General features: G+C 38.9%; 1 protein-coding gene across 1 annotated transcript in view; it reads right to left on the reverse strand.

Moving 5' to 3' along the window:
- LOC119423519 (disintegrin and metalloproteinase domain-containing protein 12) overlaps positions 1-2,579 on the reverse strand; it is a 175,956-nt gene extending 173,377 nt beyond the window's left edge. Inside the window, exon 1 of the mRNA XM_037690916.1 lies at positions 2,487-2,579. Coding sequence (XP_037546844.1) covers positions 2,487-2,574 — 88 coding nt within the window. The 5' untranslated portion in view covers positions 2,575-2,579. The remainder of the gene's footprint in view (positions 1-2,486) is intronic.
- Positions 2,580-15,268: the final 12,689 nt, after the last annotated feature.

The raw sequence follows: 15,268 nt of genomic DNA on the forward strand, positions 1-15,268 counted from the left end.
CTCTCCTGTGTTTTCTTGGTGTCACTTGAGCACACTGAAAAATATCTGCTTCCATCTTTCCGTCTTCCTGATCAGGCACACTTTGATGCTGCTGTCACCATGTATGACTGTATGAATTGTGTTCAATGGCTATGCAAGATCCTCCCACATTATATGTATTCATCTATCAGACAAATTTGTTTCTTGTGGTCTGAGATCCATTTGGGGTCTGGGACTTCCTGTCATATGTCTTTGAGTGAGAAATGGCTTCTGTGTGTAAAGGTCTGACTGGCACTGATGGTCCTTCTGAAAAGTTCTCCCATTTCCAGAAATAAACTCTGGATTTTATTCACAAGAACTGCAAGCTTATAAGTTACCTGCCTGTCCAAATCCAATTATACAGATAACTCAATTTGGCTGGGCAGTGGTCTTTAATGATGGTTTGTGGTTCCAAATGTATTAGTTTACTGAATGATAGAGAGTACTATTTAAATGTTACTGGATTTAGAGGTGTGTCTTGACATGATCTTGTCTTCTGTGAAATGGTTATGAACAATTAATACCTTATGACTTGTAGATAGCTCTTTAAATTTTTTCAAGTTTGAGAAATAGTGTAGCCTATTAGGAGTAGAAGTAGGACTTCGAGATTATAAGAGAAAGTTAGTCATCTTTTCTGAGCATGTTCAAAACATTAGCGATGAGACTTCAAGACTGTTTGACTCAAACAAGCTATTATAAATCCCTGCATACGTTTCGGGACACTTTAGTTCAAGTTGAAATCAAGTTTATTGTCATTCACATCACATGTGGTACATGAGATGGAATGAAATTATGTACTCAGGGTCCCAGATACACCCAAAAATTGCAAAAATATAAAGTGTAAAAAAAAAAGTATATGATATACACTAAGAAAATAGCTAAACGAACACCAAACGGTACACTAAAAGATCTAAGATATGCACTAAACATTAATAATGCAAAACAATACAGCGTAAGAACAGTAGCCTGAACATGAGTCTGTGAATTTAACAATTTTGCATAACACAATTACTTATACAGAATTCAATGGTTCTATGCAAATGCATATAGTAGCAGCAGCTAGCTGTAGCACTTCTGGTGCAGCGTGGGGCACTTCTGACAGTAATGTTGTAATATTTCTGCTGAAATATCTACATAATGTGGAACTATTTGATCTGTTCAGACTAGCTGATGATCAGAATTGTACTCAGAGATACACTTTGGCTTCAGAAGTGAAGCTACTCAAATACTTTTCTACAAGTACTACGATAACCCTTTTACAGAATCACACTTCAAAAGATTTGAACTATGCTTTAAATTGGAGCATTTGTGAAAGCTTTAACGCTGGGGTGTCCAATCCTGGTCCTCAAGGGCATGTTTAACTTCTTTTCCTGCTCCAACCCACTGATTCAATGGTTAAATGACCTTCTTCATGTTCTGCAGAAGCCTCCCTATTGATTTAAATTAGGAGCGCTGGAGCAAACAAACATCTAAAATATGCAAAAAAACTACAAACATGAGAAGGTTCAGAAGGCCTTTTCTTTTATTTTTCTCTTCAGTTAATGAGCAATACAAAGAAAGATAAAAACTGTGACATTTGGCAGATAAACGGTATTTGTTCAGCCTTTCCATTCATTTATCTCACTCACATCCAATGATTGTAGTGCAGGTGTATGTATTGTGTTAGGACAAATAACACAAAGTGGTTACAGCGGTTGTCGGCAAGTCTACACCCATGGGAGACACGCATCAAGGCGAATGTCTGACGATGATGAACTGCTGATGAATAAATGAGCAACTTCCTCCTGCTTCAATGCCAGTTTAACACTTTTGCCCTTGCTAGTAATTAATTCCCATGGTTCCACATTAAGCGTCGCAACAGTGGGGATTTTTTTAGGCCTTTTTTTTTTTTGTTGTTGTTTTTATTTAAACTGGCTCCAGAAAGTCAAATTTGACAAAAACACAGTTTTTGTGAGAGAACCGGTGCATCCAGAGTAAAAATTTTAAAAAAAGTTGACATCATAAAACAGGGCAAGCACAAATAACTTGGCATTTGAACATTCCCCCATGAGCCCAGACACTTCCAACGTTTTATAAAAAGCTGCTCATTCCATTAAGCTCAAATCAACAATGAGATCCTTGTGTTTGCCCTGGTATTCATCGCTAATTGAAAGATTAAAAGTATGCTTGAAGTGCTTTAACAATTATGCAGCAACCAAAGCGCTATTACTGATTACCAATCATCTATTTTTACAGCCTCTCCTCCTTTGAGGTACTAATATTTGTTTTTCACACACTGATCTGCTGAAAATATTGACAGGAAGCCCAAACGTGTTGTAGAGGGCTTAGTAAAAACAGCTAAAGGGGACACGAATGATTTGAATAATCCATTACATGTTTATTATAAAGATGAGGGGGGGGGGGGAATGTTATAATAGTCTCAGTTAAGCAAGATGAAGTAAAAAGCATCACCCTTCCTCACCTCTTACCTTCAGCAGAGTGCACCTTGTCACACAACAGAGGGATGATTAAAGCCTGAAGTGCTGTCAGAACCAACTTCAGGCTCTCTGGGCTCATGGTGCTGAAGCGTGGACGGCTTCTCTCTACTGCAGCATCACATGAACACTCCAACTACAGCTGATGAGCAAGAACCTCCCCCTTTCCTCCTAAAATTAAAAAAAAAAAAAAAAAAAAAACAATAATTAAAGTGACTTCCTGAAATCTGAGCGGTCCTTTATTTGTCCCAATGACAGCTGAGTCTGCTCTGCGCGCGCCTTCCTTCACTGACCCATGACGTCCAGCTCGAGGAGCCGTCGCGAGACAGGCGGGAAAAAAAAAGTGCGACAAAAACACAAAGAAACACACAAACCGCTGCTGTGTCCGTCGTCCTCTGGAGCGACATTAATTCCGGAGGAAAAAAATGCTGATAAAAAGTGTTGTCTTGTGAGTACGGACCATGTGCTTCTTTTAAATAGCTCCGCGGGGTCCTAAATCCTGCTTCTCAAAACGGCAGCGTCAAGGTAAAAAAAAATGGAGGCGCTACATCCGGGTTTGAATTTCAGAATAAAAGTGCAAATATGTGTGGCACTATCTGTTTTGAAATGTTTGCCACTTTCCACCGTTGCAGATAAAAACCCCACTATGAATAATTACTCATAATAAACCCAGAAGAATAGTAAAAGTCTTAGATTGGATACCTATGTTTTCTTAAACGTGGCTATTTATTTTTATTTTTTTTTGTTCATTTACTTTAATAGGGATCTTCCCGATGTCAGCTCCGTTATCCAGGTAAATAAATCACAAAAATTTTAAGTTTTTTTGCGATTTAACTGGGATCATTTACAAAGTCTACTATTGTCAGCATCTGTTTTTACATTAATTACAACATTAAACATCTGTTAAGTTCCTGGCAAGGACCAGACATGTTCATGTTTTTAGTATTCTACACCGCCTAATAATCTAGCTGTTTTTTTCGCTACGTTTCTTTTTAATTATCCTTTTAATTATCGTTTTGTTTTCAATTGTAGAAAAAGAAGACAAATTTAAATTTGTATGCATCATTTGTTGTCCACTGTTGTCATCGCTCTTCGTTAAAATACAGGTCTCTCTTGTAAACGAGTCCTCTTGGCTCAGTGGGACTAACCTGTTTAAATAAAGGTTGGATTGTCAATTATCAGTGCAAATTATTAGTGAATTTGAAATGTATAAAGCTGTACGAGTTAACATTTACTAAACAAGTCCTGTTTGTGTATTTATTGAGAGAAAAACAATTTAAGCAAAATTCAAACGGAACTGAAAGGTAAATCCAAACTTTTATTTTGAAGCCCAGATCGGACTTGATTTCCGCTCTTTCTTCTTATTCTTTTAGTTTTTAAATGTTTTCAGTCACACGCGCGCACACACACACACACACACACACACCCTCTGACAGTTGTGCGAAACCCTGCCTAATTTATTAAGCTTTTGTCTAATATAAGCCAGACTTTCATATAATCTTTTAAATGGATCTTTTTCAACAGATCTCTTTGCTTATTACTGGTCTTTATGAAAATGTCTATATATCTCATTTCATGTTTTCATTTGCTTTATTTCATATTATTAGAGGACCATTAATTTTTAACAAATATGGGCACAGTAGGATGTGGTTTAAGACGCCTATAAAATGCTAAAAAATATACATATAATGGCCGTTACTGAGACTCACGTGGATGAAATGGTAGAGGACACAGCAGTAAACATGTAAGGATATAAAATATTTAGAGTTGACACAAATAAATACGGTGGTGGTATTGCATTTTATATTCATAGCATTCCAGTTAAAATAAAATAAGGATCTCGGTGTGGTTGGTGTAGAAGCGTTATGGCTTCAGGTATATTTTCCAGTTGTTAGACCCTTATTAACATCATGTTGTAATAGATTTAAATTCAAACACTGAATATCTGATTGATAAATGCACACTGATCCAAAAGGTAACTGATGCAAACAATTGTGCTTTTATTTTTGCAGATATGAACATAGATTGGTTTTCTAATCATTATCACATGAAGAAAACACTGAGTGGTACCGCTGCTGAAGAACCAGAACTAACCACGATAACCTTTACATGCATTAAACTTTTCTTTTTTTTTAAACTGCACTAAAAAGTGTTCAAATATAATTTCTGTGCCAGTTGGCTGTAGTGATCATAATGCTGTTGCTCTGGCTGTAAAAACAAAAACTTCATAGGGCCATAAAGTAATATATAAATAAATGTATGAATCTTTTTCAGAATATGATTTCATAAATGATGTGGCAAATAGGATATGTTACAGATCATATAAGCAGAGCTAGCATTAAATACTTTTTTGTAAATTATTTTTAGCTTTGTGTGATAAACATGCCCCAAAAAGAAGGTTATTTGTGAGATATGCAAGGTCCCCTTATGGATGATAACTGGCTGAATAGATGATTCAGAAATAAAGTAATAATAATGCAAAATAAATTTAAAAAATATGAAGGACATTTAATGAAAGGTCTTCTTGTACCGTACTTTTCGTTGTATAAGTCACATCTTTTTGCATTATTTATTTATTAACCTTTATTTAACCAGGCAAATCCCACTGAGATCACATATCTCTTCTGCAAGGGAGGCTTGGGCCTGAAGGCAGCCTAACGTGCATGTTTTTGGTCATAAATTAACATGTCCTGTGACTTATACAGTGAAGTGACTTATTTATGTTTTATTCATATTTATAATCCAATTTTTGGGTGAGATCTGACAATTTCATTCATTCTGACATGGAAAATATTTAACATTACCATTTTCAGCCACTAGAGGGCCCTTGACCTATATGGCAAGCCAAGTGTCTCATTAATAGGTAAAAGTGGCTATTAATGAGACACTTGGCTTGCCATGTAAACCACCTTCATCTCACTCAGAACTCCTGGAGCAAATGTAAAATCAGCTGCATTTCTTCACGCCGCCCAGGAGAAATGCAGCTGATTTGACTATTAAAGTGCATTTATTAAAGAAAAGTTCAACTGAGACACAGCCTTGCTATAATTTTGAGCAAACAAATAATTGTTTTTAAGTGTTCATCTTGTTAAATTCTTGTTATAGTCATCCCGTGCACGCTCCCATGGCCGCCATTGTGCAGCCAATCGGTTTTTGGCACAACACCAGCCCACGTTTCCAGGTGGTCAATGGTGACGCATAATAGATTTTACTTATGAAGCTACTGGCTTGTGGTTTAAAAAAAAAAAATCATTCGACCTAATGAGTACTTACCTCAGTAACAGGAAACAGTGCGTTATGTCTAACGGTACCTGTGACCGTTCCATGTGGAATTCCACAAGGCAGCTACCTCGGTCCTCTGCTATTTAATATTTTCATAAATGGCATGCCAAATGTATTGAGTAAGGCATGAATAACTGCATATGCATATCTTCTGACTGTTTAGATTGTGTATAAAAGGTGCTAAAACAAGAACTATTGTCTGTTTCTGAGTGGGTGATAGAGAGCAGGTTAAAACTGAATGTGTCAAAAGTGAAGTGCATGGTGTGTTTTAGACCGACTCAAATGTTGCATATTTCTTTAAATGGACAATCAATAGAACAAGTTAAAGAGGCCAAACAGCTGAGAGTTATAATAGATCTTCTAGTCTTTCATTTTTTTAGTCCTGTGTCACCTTGACTACTGTCCAGCTGTTTGCAGTGGTTCAGAAAAGATCTGGATAAATTGCAGAAAGTTCAAAATAAAGCTACAAGATAAGCACTTAGTTGTGATTTTAGGACTAATTCATGCTTCAAAGCCTGTCATGTGGATTTTAGATAAACCCTCTGGCCTTTTCTTACAGTTGTTACCACCTCTAACAAACATGGTTGTAATATAAGGCTGAGACTCTGTTGTTACTTTTACACTGCATCTATCAGAACTAATGCCCTCAGAACAACAGCTACAGATTTGTTGCCTTCTGAAATAACATTGATCACATTGAAATAACATTGTGAAGTTTATATATATATATATATATATATATTTATTTGAATTTTTTGTAGTCAACAACCAACTTGTTCTTGTGTCAGGTTTGGTTTTTTTTGTCATATGCAAAATCAACACAAGGTCAGTCACAAGGTCACAAGGTAATGTCTCTTGGCTTTGTTTAATATGTGAGATTTTGAGTAGTAATGTACCATTTGTGTATTTTAATGCTTGCAGCTAATACCACGTTCATTTTTAGCTTAGTTTCTGTAAAACTGACTGAGTTAAGTCCATGTTTGTGTTTTTAAAGATCAGCTGTCTGTAGTGGGCATGTTGAGCTGGGTTGATTCCAATAAATTATCAGTTGTAGATGTGCATCCAGTAATTATTTTCTGAAAGTTTCTTTAAAATTCAACCAGTGGTTCATGAAATATTTTGCTAACAGACAATCAGGGTTGACTCCAGCAGTTAAGATTAAAGTTTTAGGCCAAGACCTTGAGCGATGAGTAGCACATGAAGCTTTGTTGTGAATTACTCTCAGCTACAGCCACGTCAAATTATAGCTCAACACCTGCAACACGGGCTGAGCTACAGCAAGTTTTGTGTTTTCAAAGGTCAGTTGGCTGTGGCCTCCATCTTGAATTGAGGTGGCTTCAGAAGTTAATCGGTTGTACAGGTGCATTCAGTAAAAAGTTCCTAGGAGTTTTATTAACATCTGTCCAGTGGTTCGAGAGATGTTTTGCTAACAGACAGTCAGAGTTGACTCCTAAATGTTTATAGCAAATTTTTTTAACAAATGTCTTGCACAATCTGTTACACCTAAAATTACCTGTTGGGGATCAGTCTCAGATACTACCACACCCAATTTTAAACCGATATCTGTAGAAGTGGCAGAGCTACAGCCATTTTTGTGCTTTTGAAGGTCAATTGGCTGTGGTGGCCATCTTGAATTAGGCTGATTTTAAAGCTAATGAGCTGTAGATGTGCAGCTGATAAATTCTTTCTGAAAGATTCAATAAATTTGTCCAGTGCTTCATGAGATATTTTGCTAAATAGACAGAGAAACTGTTTTGAGGTGGGCAAAAACTTACTGTCTACCGTCACCTTTTCCAACAGTCCGCAGTCTGTGAGGACCCACAACTTCTCCTCCACCATAACCCTCAGCACTGGCTCCCCTCAGGGCTGTGTGTTGAGCCCCCTCCTGTTCACTCTGCTCTTATATGACTGCACACCTACCCATCCAGGCTGTCATATTGTAAAGTTTGCAGACGATACAGCGGTGGTTGGATGCATCACAAACAACGATGAGTCCAGCTACAGGCAGGAGGTGGAACATCTGGAGCGCTGGTGCAGGAATAACACCCTTCACATCACTGTGAAGAAGATAATGGAGATGATTGTGGATTTCAGAAGGGACAAACAAACTTTCCCCCTTCCAGTATGATCAAGAAGGCACATCAGGGACTCTACTTCCTCAGGCAGCTGAGGTGATCTGAACTCGGGAGCTCAGTCCTCACCTCCTTCTACAGGTGCGCAGTGGAGAGCATCCTGTGCTCCAGCATCAACGGGTGGCACGGAGGCTGCACAGCTGGAGCGAGAAAAGCTCTGCAGAGGGTGGTGAAGGCTGCACAGAGGGTTGTTGGAATCAGCCTCCCCACCATCACAGACATCTACACCTCCAGATGCAGGCAGTGGGGCGCCTGCATCACGAAGGACTCCACTCATCCAGCACGCACACTTTTTGCTCTGCTCCCCTCAGGCAGGAGGTTCCGGAGCATTAAGTGCTGTTAGACTCATGAATCTCTAACCAGACAAATCACGGTGATGACACTTTCGCCACTCTGCTGACTGCTTCCCAGTAAGCTGCTATAATCATACCCCTCTGCTCATTTTGTTTAATACACCTTATTTATGCTGTGTTAGTGTATATCTTAGATCCTTATACTGTTTATTTTTATTTACACATTATATTGCTGTTTTGGGTGTATCTGGAACCTTGAGTACACAATTTAGTTCCACCTCATGTACCACATGTGATGTGAATGACAGTGAAGAACCTTGAAGCTTTTGGCAGCAGGTGGTTGTACTGGAACAGCTGGGCTGTGTGACAGCTGTCAAACTTTCAGGCTAATAAGTAAAATAGAGCCTCTCATTTGTTGCCTGTTGTAAACATTTACACATTTCTGTTCATTGAAGCCCCTCCAGCGGGTTGTTTAGCCTCTCTCTGTGGATGGAAACACTCAAACCTACATGTTCAGTGGCGGAGTCCAAACACATTGCAAAACAAATACAGCCACAAAGCCGCCATTCAGCGGTGATGTCCGTTAACGCAGAGAGAGAAGGTCACATTCCTCCATCCGAGAGCTAATCGCTGGAACTGAACCATGCCTCTTCTGGCTCCCTCTTGGCTCACTGAATGTGTGAGGAGAAAGACGGCGGAGGACTTTCCAGGAAGGCCTGCGACTGATTCTGTGTCATGGCGCTGCTTCACGTCACATGTCAGCGCTTCACTGTCCAGCTAAAGGTTACGCTGCATCCAATTCCACGAGGCAACGTGAATAAAAAGGCAAACCGCATTAGAATGAAGAACTACTGTGAACTGCATGCGATACTTGAATACATGTATTTTTCGGCCTATAAGGCGCATTTAAAATCCTTTTATTTAGTCAAAAATCAACAGTGAGTCTTATGTATTAACTCTGGTTGTGCTTATTGACCTTGAACCGATTTTATATGGTTGTTGTGAACGAGTTGAATAAAGTTTGACTTATCTGACTGTTTTGTTTCGCTTAATGCGCCTCATAGTTAAGTAAATTTTAAAGTCTATAAAAATCATTATGCATATTTAAAATACATTGCAATTCTTATACAGTAAGTACATCTAAAATAGTCAGACTGATGTTATCTTTTGAATGGGGGTTCGCATAGAAAAGCTGTGAACACTTACTATCTTACCTGTTGTAGATGTGAATGACGTGAGTGCACAGACTCTTGTTTCAAAAATTCAACATGGCAGCAGCCAGTAGTCGGACGTTTTGGCTTCACTTTTAGACAATGAAAGTTAATGGAGGCGCCAAGTCTGTTTTTATTATATTAGTGAGCCATAATGGCTGCTCTGGTTTTAAAATGGTTCATAGCATATCATACAAAGGCAGTTTTAGGAAAATTAAAACACTTCCTGGTTCACATTACACTGTTATTCTGATAGAAATACGGTGACGTTCCTGCTGGAAGTTCACCAGGCTGCACCAGAAGTGCTACAGCTAGCTGATGCTGCTAGTTACACTTACCAAAAACAACATAGATTTCTATATAAATAACGAGCAAAGCATTGATGATGACGTAAAGCAGCCCATTTTATTTGCATTTCTTGAAAATATGTTGCAGTTATGATTCTTTTTAGATTTATTAACAAACAGATGTTGAGATGCAAAAATCAGATGTGGTTCATGGAAAAAAAACAGGATTAGTAGTTATTTCAAGGTGAATATATTGAGATTACAGGTTTTCATGAGTCGTCATCTCACTGTTGCTCCTTTGAAGTGACAAACTGTCCTTCCTGTTCAGCAGTGAGAAACCAGCCTCCTGTTTCCAGGCCTGTTGGTTTCGCTCGTCGTGGCCCCTCCAGCCAGCGTTTATCAGCCACAGCAGCAGTGTGGGCGGAGGAGCCACGTGTGGGCATCCACCAGCTGAATGGTGACTCTGCGCCGCGACTGTCTCTGCCACTGAAGGGCCTTTTGTTTTATAAGGAATGCAGGCCTCGTCCCCTGGACACAATTGGACTGTTGACGGTTTCTCGTTGGGAAGAGAGGAGTGCGAGATGAAGATGCTGCAATCCATCAAGCAAATCAGACTCAAAGTTTGGATGTAAATATAGCTCTCATTAATAAGTAAAAAGCTTTAAAATTGACTTTGCATTCACTAAAACCCCTTTGGTGTCCAGCTTTAATAATTACAAAAGAGAAAAGTTTGGCAACACTGACCTCTAGTGGAGGTACTGTGTCATTGCAGCCAGAGAAAATCAGTTTATTCAGCATCATAGAGGTGGGAGAAAAATAACCTTAAACATATTTCTTGAAAATATAATTTCACTCTTCTTTGACGTCTCTTTTCAAGTGTGTTTAAAACCAAAGCAATAACTCAAAAACACAGACAAATATTAAACTGTCTCCGCTGAATCTCAAATTCTGCCTAGGATAAAAACGAGTCATGTCTATTAAAGGGAAGCGTTGCACGTTTATCGTTAAGTAATAAACCTCGTTAGTCTTTTAAAGCATTTATTTACAGCGGTCTCATCACTCCTTAAGGAGAGAAAAGCTGCATTATTAGCACATAAACCCTTTAATGTCGGCCATTACTACAGTGTGATGCACACTTGGTTTAATGAAGCCTCGAGAATGAAGGTGGGTTGTTGCTTGCTCAATCGCCTGCGGGTCATTTACCCTCTAAGTGTTCTGCAAGTGTTTTATATGTGTTTGAGAGAGTGAAAAGCACACTTATTGGGTTTGTTTAAGGCATTTTCTTAAATTATTGCATCATTATTGAGGAACTGAGACACTTGCAGACACTTATAAGATTTGTTTGATCAAGAGATTGTAATTTAACCTATTGCCTTGGAATTTTTGAGCATACGAAAAAGGGGAAATAACCAGGTTTTAAACTATCCTTAAATATTTTACTCAAAGTATGTATGTAAAAACTCCAGTACTTCCCAGAAGCTTAAAAAATGTTTTATTTTGTGCATTTTGTTCAAGGAAAAAAGCATATTTTAACGACTTTCATTCCATTACCTCTCCAGACTCTCTTCCACCTGCTCTCCAACTTCCCTGCAGATCAGTGTTAAACATTAAAGTCCTCTAATCCTCCTGCCTGTCCCCATTTGTTATTCATCCATCACCTACCCAAACCAGAAGGGTCTCAGGGTGCCCTGAAACTCATCGGACACTCCTACTGCACATCACACCGCAAGCCTTGTGCACGTCCTGCCCTGTTCTCACATACTTCTCTGCTACGTCTACCAATTTACTGATAAAAATAATTATCTTTGTCATAGCTAAAAGGCAGGAATGACTTTTTAGTTTAATCTACAAGCATATTGCTTAAATGTTTTGTCCAAAATGCTTAGTTTTATTGTACTTTTACAAATAGTACTTTAGTTTAAAAAAAAAAAAGTTTTCTTCTTGCTCTTGTTGAAGGCGGACACTTTTCCCTCCTGCTCCTTCCCTGCTCTGCTTTTTGTCCTGTGAACCTTTTTAGAGCCTCTTTTTACATATCTTCCGAATTGTAAATTATGGATCTTGTCAGCTGGTCTCTCAACGCAATTGATCAAATTTTCTTTAAGAGAAGACAGGGCAAAGGAGAACCCTCCTGCCCCGACGGGACACTTGCGGTCGGATACACGATGGATACCTGGGGGAAGTGAAAGATCGTGTGTCTATCCATATTGTCGGTTCATGTGTACATAATTGGATTTATGATAACAGAATTTCTGCCTTTTGGAGTTGGCGGTTACCTGACATATCGACAAATTCGGAACATGTCAGCAGCTGTTCTGGCCATTGTAAAGCTGCCCGGCCTGTGTGAAGGATTGTGCCATGCTGTCAGCACTCAGACTCAAATGCTGTGCGAGTTGAGCCACAAGCTGGACGCGATTCTTGCTGAGAATCGCAGGCTACTTGCGGCTCCTGAATCTCGCTGGCGGGAAGGAATAGATCTCAGAGAAGTTGTAAGCTCAACTCGGAGTATGTGACCACAAATTTGGCTGTTTGGAGTCGCCATTGAGCAACTGTTGCTATCTGAATCCGGCTCCCCTTGGAAGGTTGACTATTTGAATTCTCCTGGATGGTATGTGAACAAGACGCTCTTCTCCCCCCTCTCCTACTCGCTCCCTTCCCCAAGGACTGTGTCAGAGCTCTACCGAGCCGGCTGATAAACGCTGCGCCGTCACTTATCAGGACTATAGCTGGGGGGGCGGGGTATATGAACAGTGTCCACGGACTACTTCCCCTCAAATTCACCACCTTCAGCAACCTAGGTATGTGAAGGCACCAGTGGCTGCGTCCCTCACTTTTGGGAGCCCCACCCTCACCCACTCCACATGCATATGTCTTTATGTCACCAGTATGTTGCATTTTATTGTGCTGAGATTTTTATTGCAACATAAGGTATGAATTTTTTTTTAAGTTCCTCTTTCCTCATGTTTTCCCTTTTCCTTATCTAAACGAAAAGGGCAGCGCTTCCCACGAGGCTGCAGCCTCAGGCATCTCCGTCTACCCATGTTGTTTTCTTTGGACTTCTGTACTGAAATGTAATTTTGTTGTGTTTCTGTGCAATGACAATAAAGGTTGATTCTGATTCTAAAAGGTGAACATGCAGTTTGTCTAAAAATTAAACCTCAAAAAAACTTCTAGAAAGGAGCAGAAATGTTAGCGTTTGACTAAATGATGTCCTAGACGGAAAACTTTAATTTAAATGAAACTTTATATTTTAAAAAAAGTGCAGAAGAATACATTTTAGTCATAAAAACAAGATATTTTCCAACCGATAATCAAGTATTTTGCCGTCTCTTAAGCAGGATTGTTAAAGTGTGTCCAAAAGTTCTCATCAGGTATGAATCCCCACCTCAGCCTGGAATTTCCTCACAATCAATAATTACTGCAGATGGAGCAGGATGACAACGCAGTGAGTCATGGAAGCAAGAAGGAACAGAACCGTTTAATTTGGAGCAGAGGTGTTGAAGGGGAGCGCTGAGCTGCTGCTGATGAGGGGTCAGTCCTTGCATGCAGAGACGAGGAGGGAGGATGAGCACGCTGACTGAGACGCAGCTCGCTGCTTGGATGTGGGCTGCGTTCCTCTCTGAGCAACTCTTCTGCCTCCGGGTTTGGAAAGGTTACCTGGAAAAACACACACAAGTCTGTCAATCACTTCAGCTTTTCCAGAACTGCCCGACTCCAGGAGAACGATGAGCTAATCTGATAGAGATTATTTTCAATCAGGTCATAAAATCTGCTTCTGTCATCTAATGCTTTTCCTGATATTCGTGTAAAAAGTCTGTCATAGAATAATTGATGTGTCTTCCTGTCCTGGCCAGAAGAGGGCAGAGAGGTCTATCAAATGTTCTTAATTGTCTTTAAATTCATTATTATTTACTGGAAAATCTGGAACTTTAAGAGTTTGTTGATTGTCATAATTCTGATAAACATTGTTTTAGTTTTTCTTGATTTAATGTTTGCACACGAGACAATAAATTGCATCATATATGTTACGAACGCACTAAAACCATTCGATTCAAATCTCAGTTTTGCATATCTATGGTCTTTTTATGTTTGCATAAGTGTTAGCGAAATATCTCGTAAACCACTGGTTGTGTCTCACTGAAACTACCAGGGAATAATCTGTGGATGTTTCTCCACAACTCATTAATATTTGGTGTTGATTCAAGATGGCCACCACAGCTAGTTGACACTAGCAAAACAACAACAACAACAAAAAAGGCTACAATTCGTCCAGTTTTACAGCTATTGAGCTGGACTTGGGTGTGGTAGTAGTTGAGAGTCATCCTCAACACATACTGAGAGTTAATCTTGTCACAGTATCACGACATTTTCAAAGTTAATCCAAGATTTTTCTCAGCATAAGATGCTTTTAGTTTGAAACTCTGACATGAAAGGAAGTGGGCGATATGCAATCCTTCTAGAATATCAAGGCCTTTAACTGAACAAGTTCGAAGGGGGTTATTGTGTGAATGTTTGTTTTTCTGTTATAGTTTCTATAAACTACTCTGTACGTTTTTTGGCACCTATCTCCTCCCACAGCTTTTGTGCTATTTCAGCAATTCATATATCAAAAAACGTTCAGCTCTTTCACGAGACGATGGCTATGACGTTTGGTATTGGTGCAGCTTTAGCTTTTTGTGATACAGTATTTAGCCTTTTCTGCCATTTTTGCTCTCATTGAAAATGAATGGAGCTCATTTTACATCCTTCACTACTACTTTCACATTTAGATCCAGTTAAGCTTCTTTCAGCTTCCTTGTGCAAAATAAAAAATTAAAAAAAAAAACACCCAGATACTTCAGCTAGTTTCAGCTGTTCTTTTTTAAGCTGTGTTGTGCTCCTTTCAGTTTCATTCAGCTAACTTCATCATTTTTGTGCTTCTTCAAAACTTATTTCTACTAATTTCAGCTTATTCTGCTAGTTTCAGCTATTTCTGTTGTTTCAGCTATATCTGCTATTTCAGCTAGCATTTAGCTGTTTTATGTTGATTTCATTTTTTATCAGCTAATTCCACCTTTTTTCCAATCATTTTAACTTTTTTCAGCCTAATTCAGCAAAAAGATGCTCCCCCAACGTCCTTCTAGCAATTTAAGCTTCTTTCTGCTTGTTTTAGCTACTATTCAGCTGTTTTTTTTAGCATATTTCAGATTTTCTCAGATAATTTCAACTTTATTGTGTTAGTTTATGCATCTTTCAGCCTTATTGGGCCCAATTAAGCTCCCTTCACTTCCTTTTGGAAATTTAACCTTCTTTCTACATTTCTTTAGCTACTATTCAGCTGTTTCATAGAAAAACTAGGATAACTGCCATTTTTGGAGATATTCAGCTGAAATTTGGCGTATTTGTAGCTGAAAATGACCCTTAATTAGACTCTGACGGAAAATCAAAAATCCAAGATGGCCGCCTTAGCAAAAAAGGAAAAATACTATAAATCAGCCAATTTTAGTCATATTGAGCTGAAAGTTGGTGTGGTGATAGCTGACAAAGTTTCCCATCAAATGCTGAATGAAAATCAAAAATCCAAGATGGCCACCA

Source organism: Nematolebias whitei, chromosome 17 (genome assembly GCF_014905685.2).
Source record: "Nematolebias whitei isolate Nwh7 chromosome 17, NemWhi1, whole genome shotgun sequence".
In the NCBI taxonomy this organism is placed as follows: Eukaryota; Metazoa; Chordata; class Actinopteri; order Cyprinodontiformes; family Rivulidae; genus Nematolebias; species Nematolebias whitei.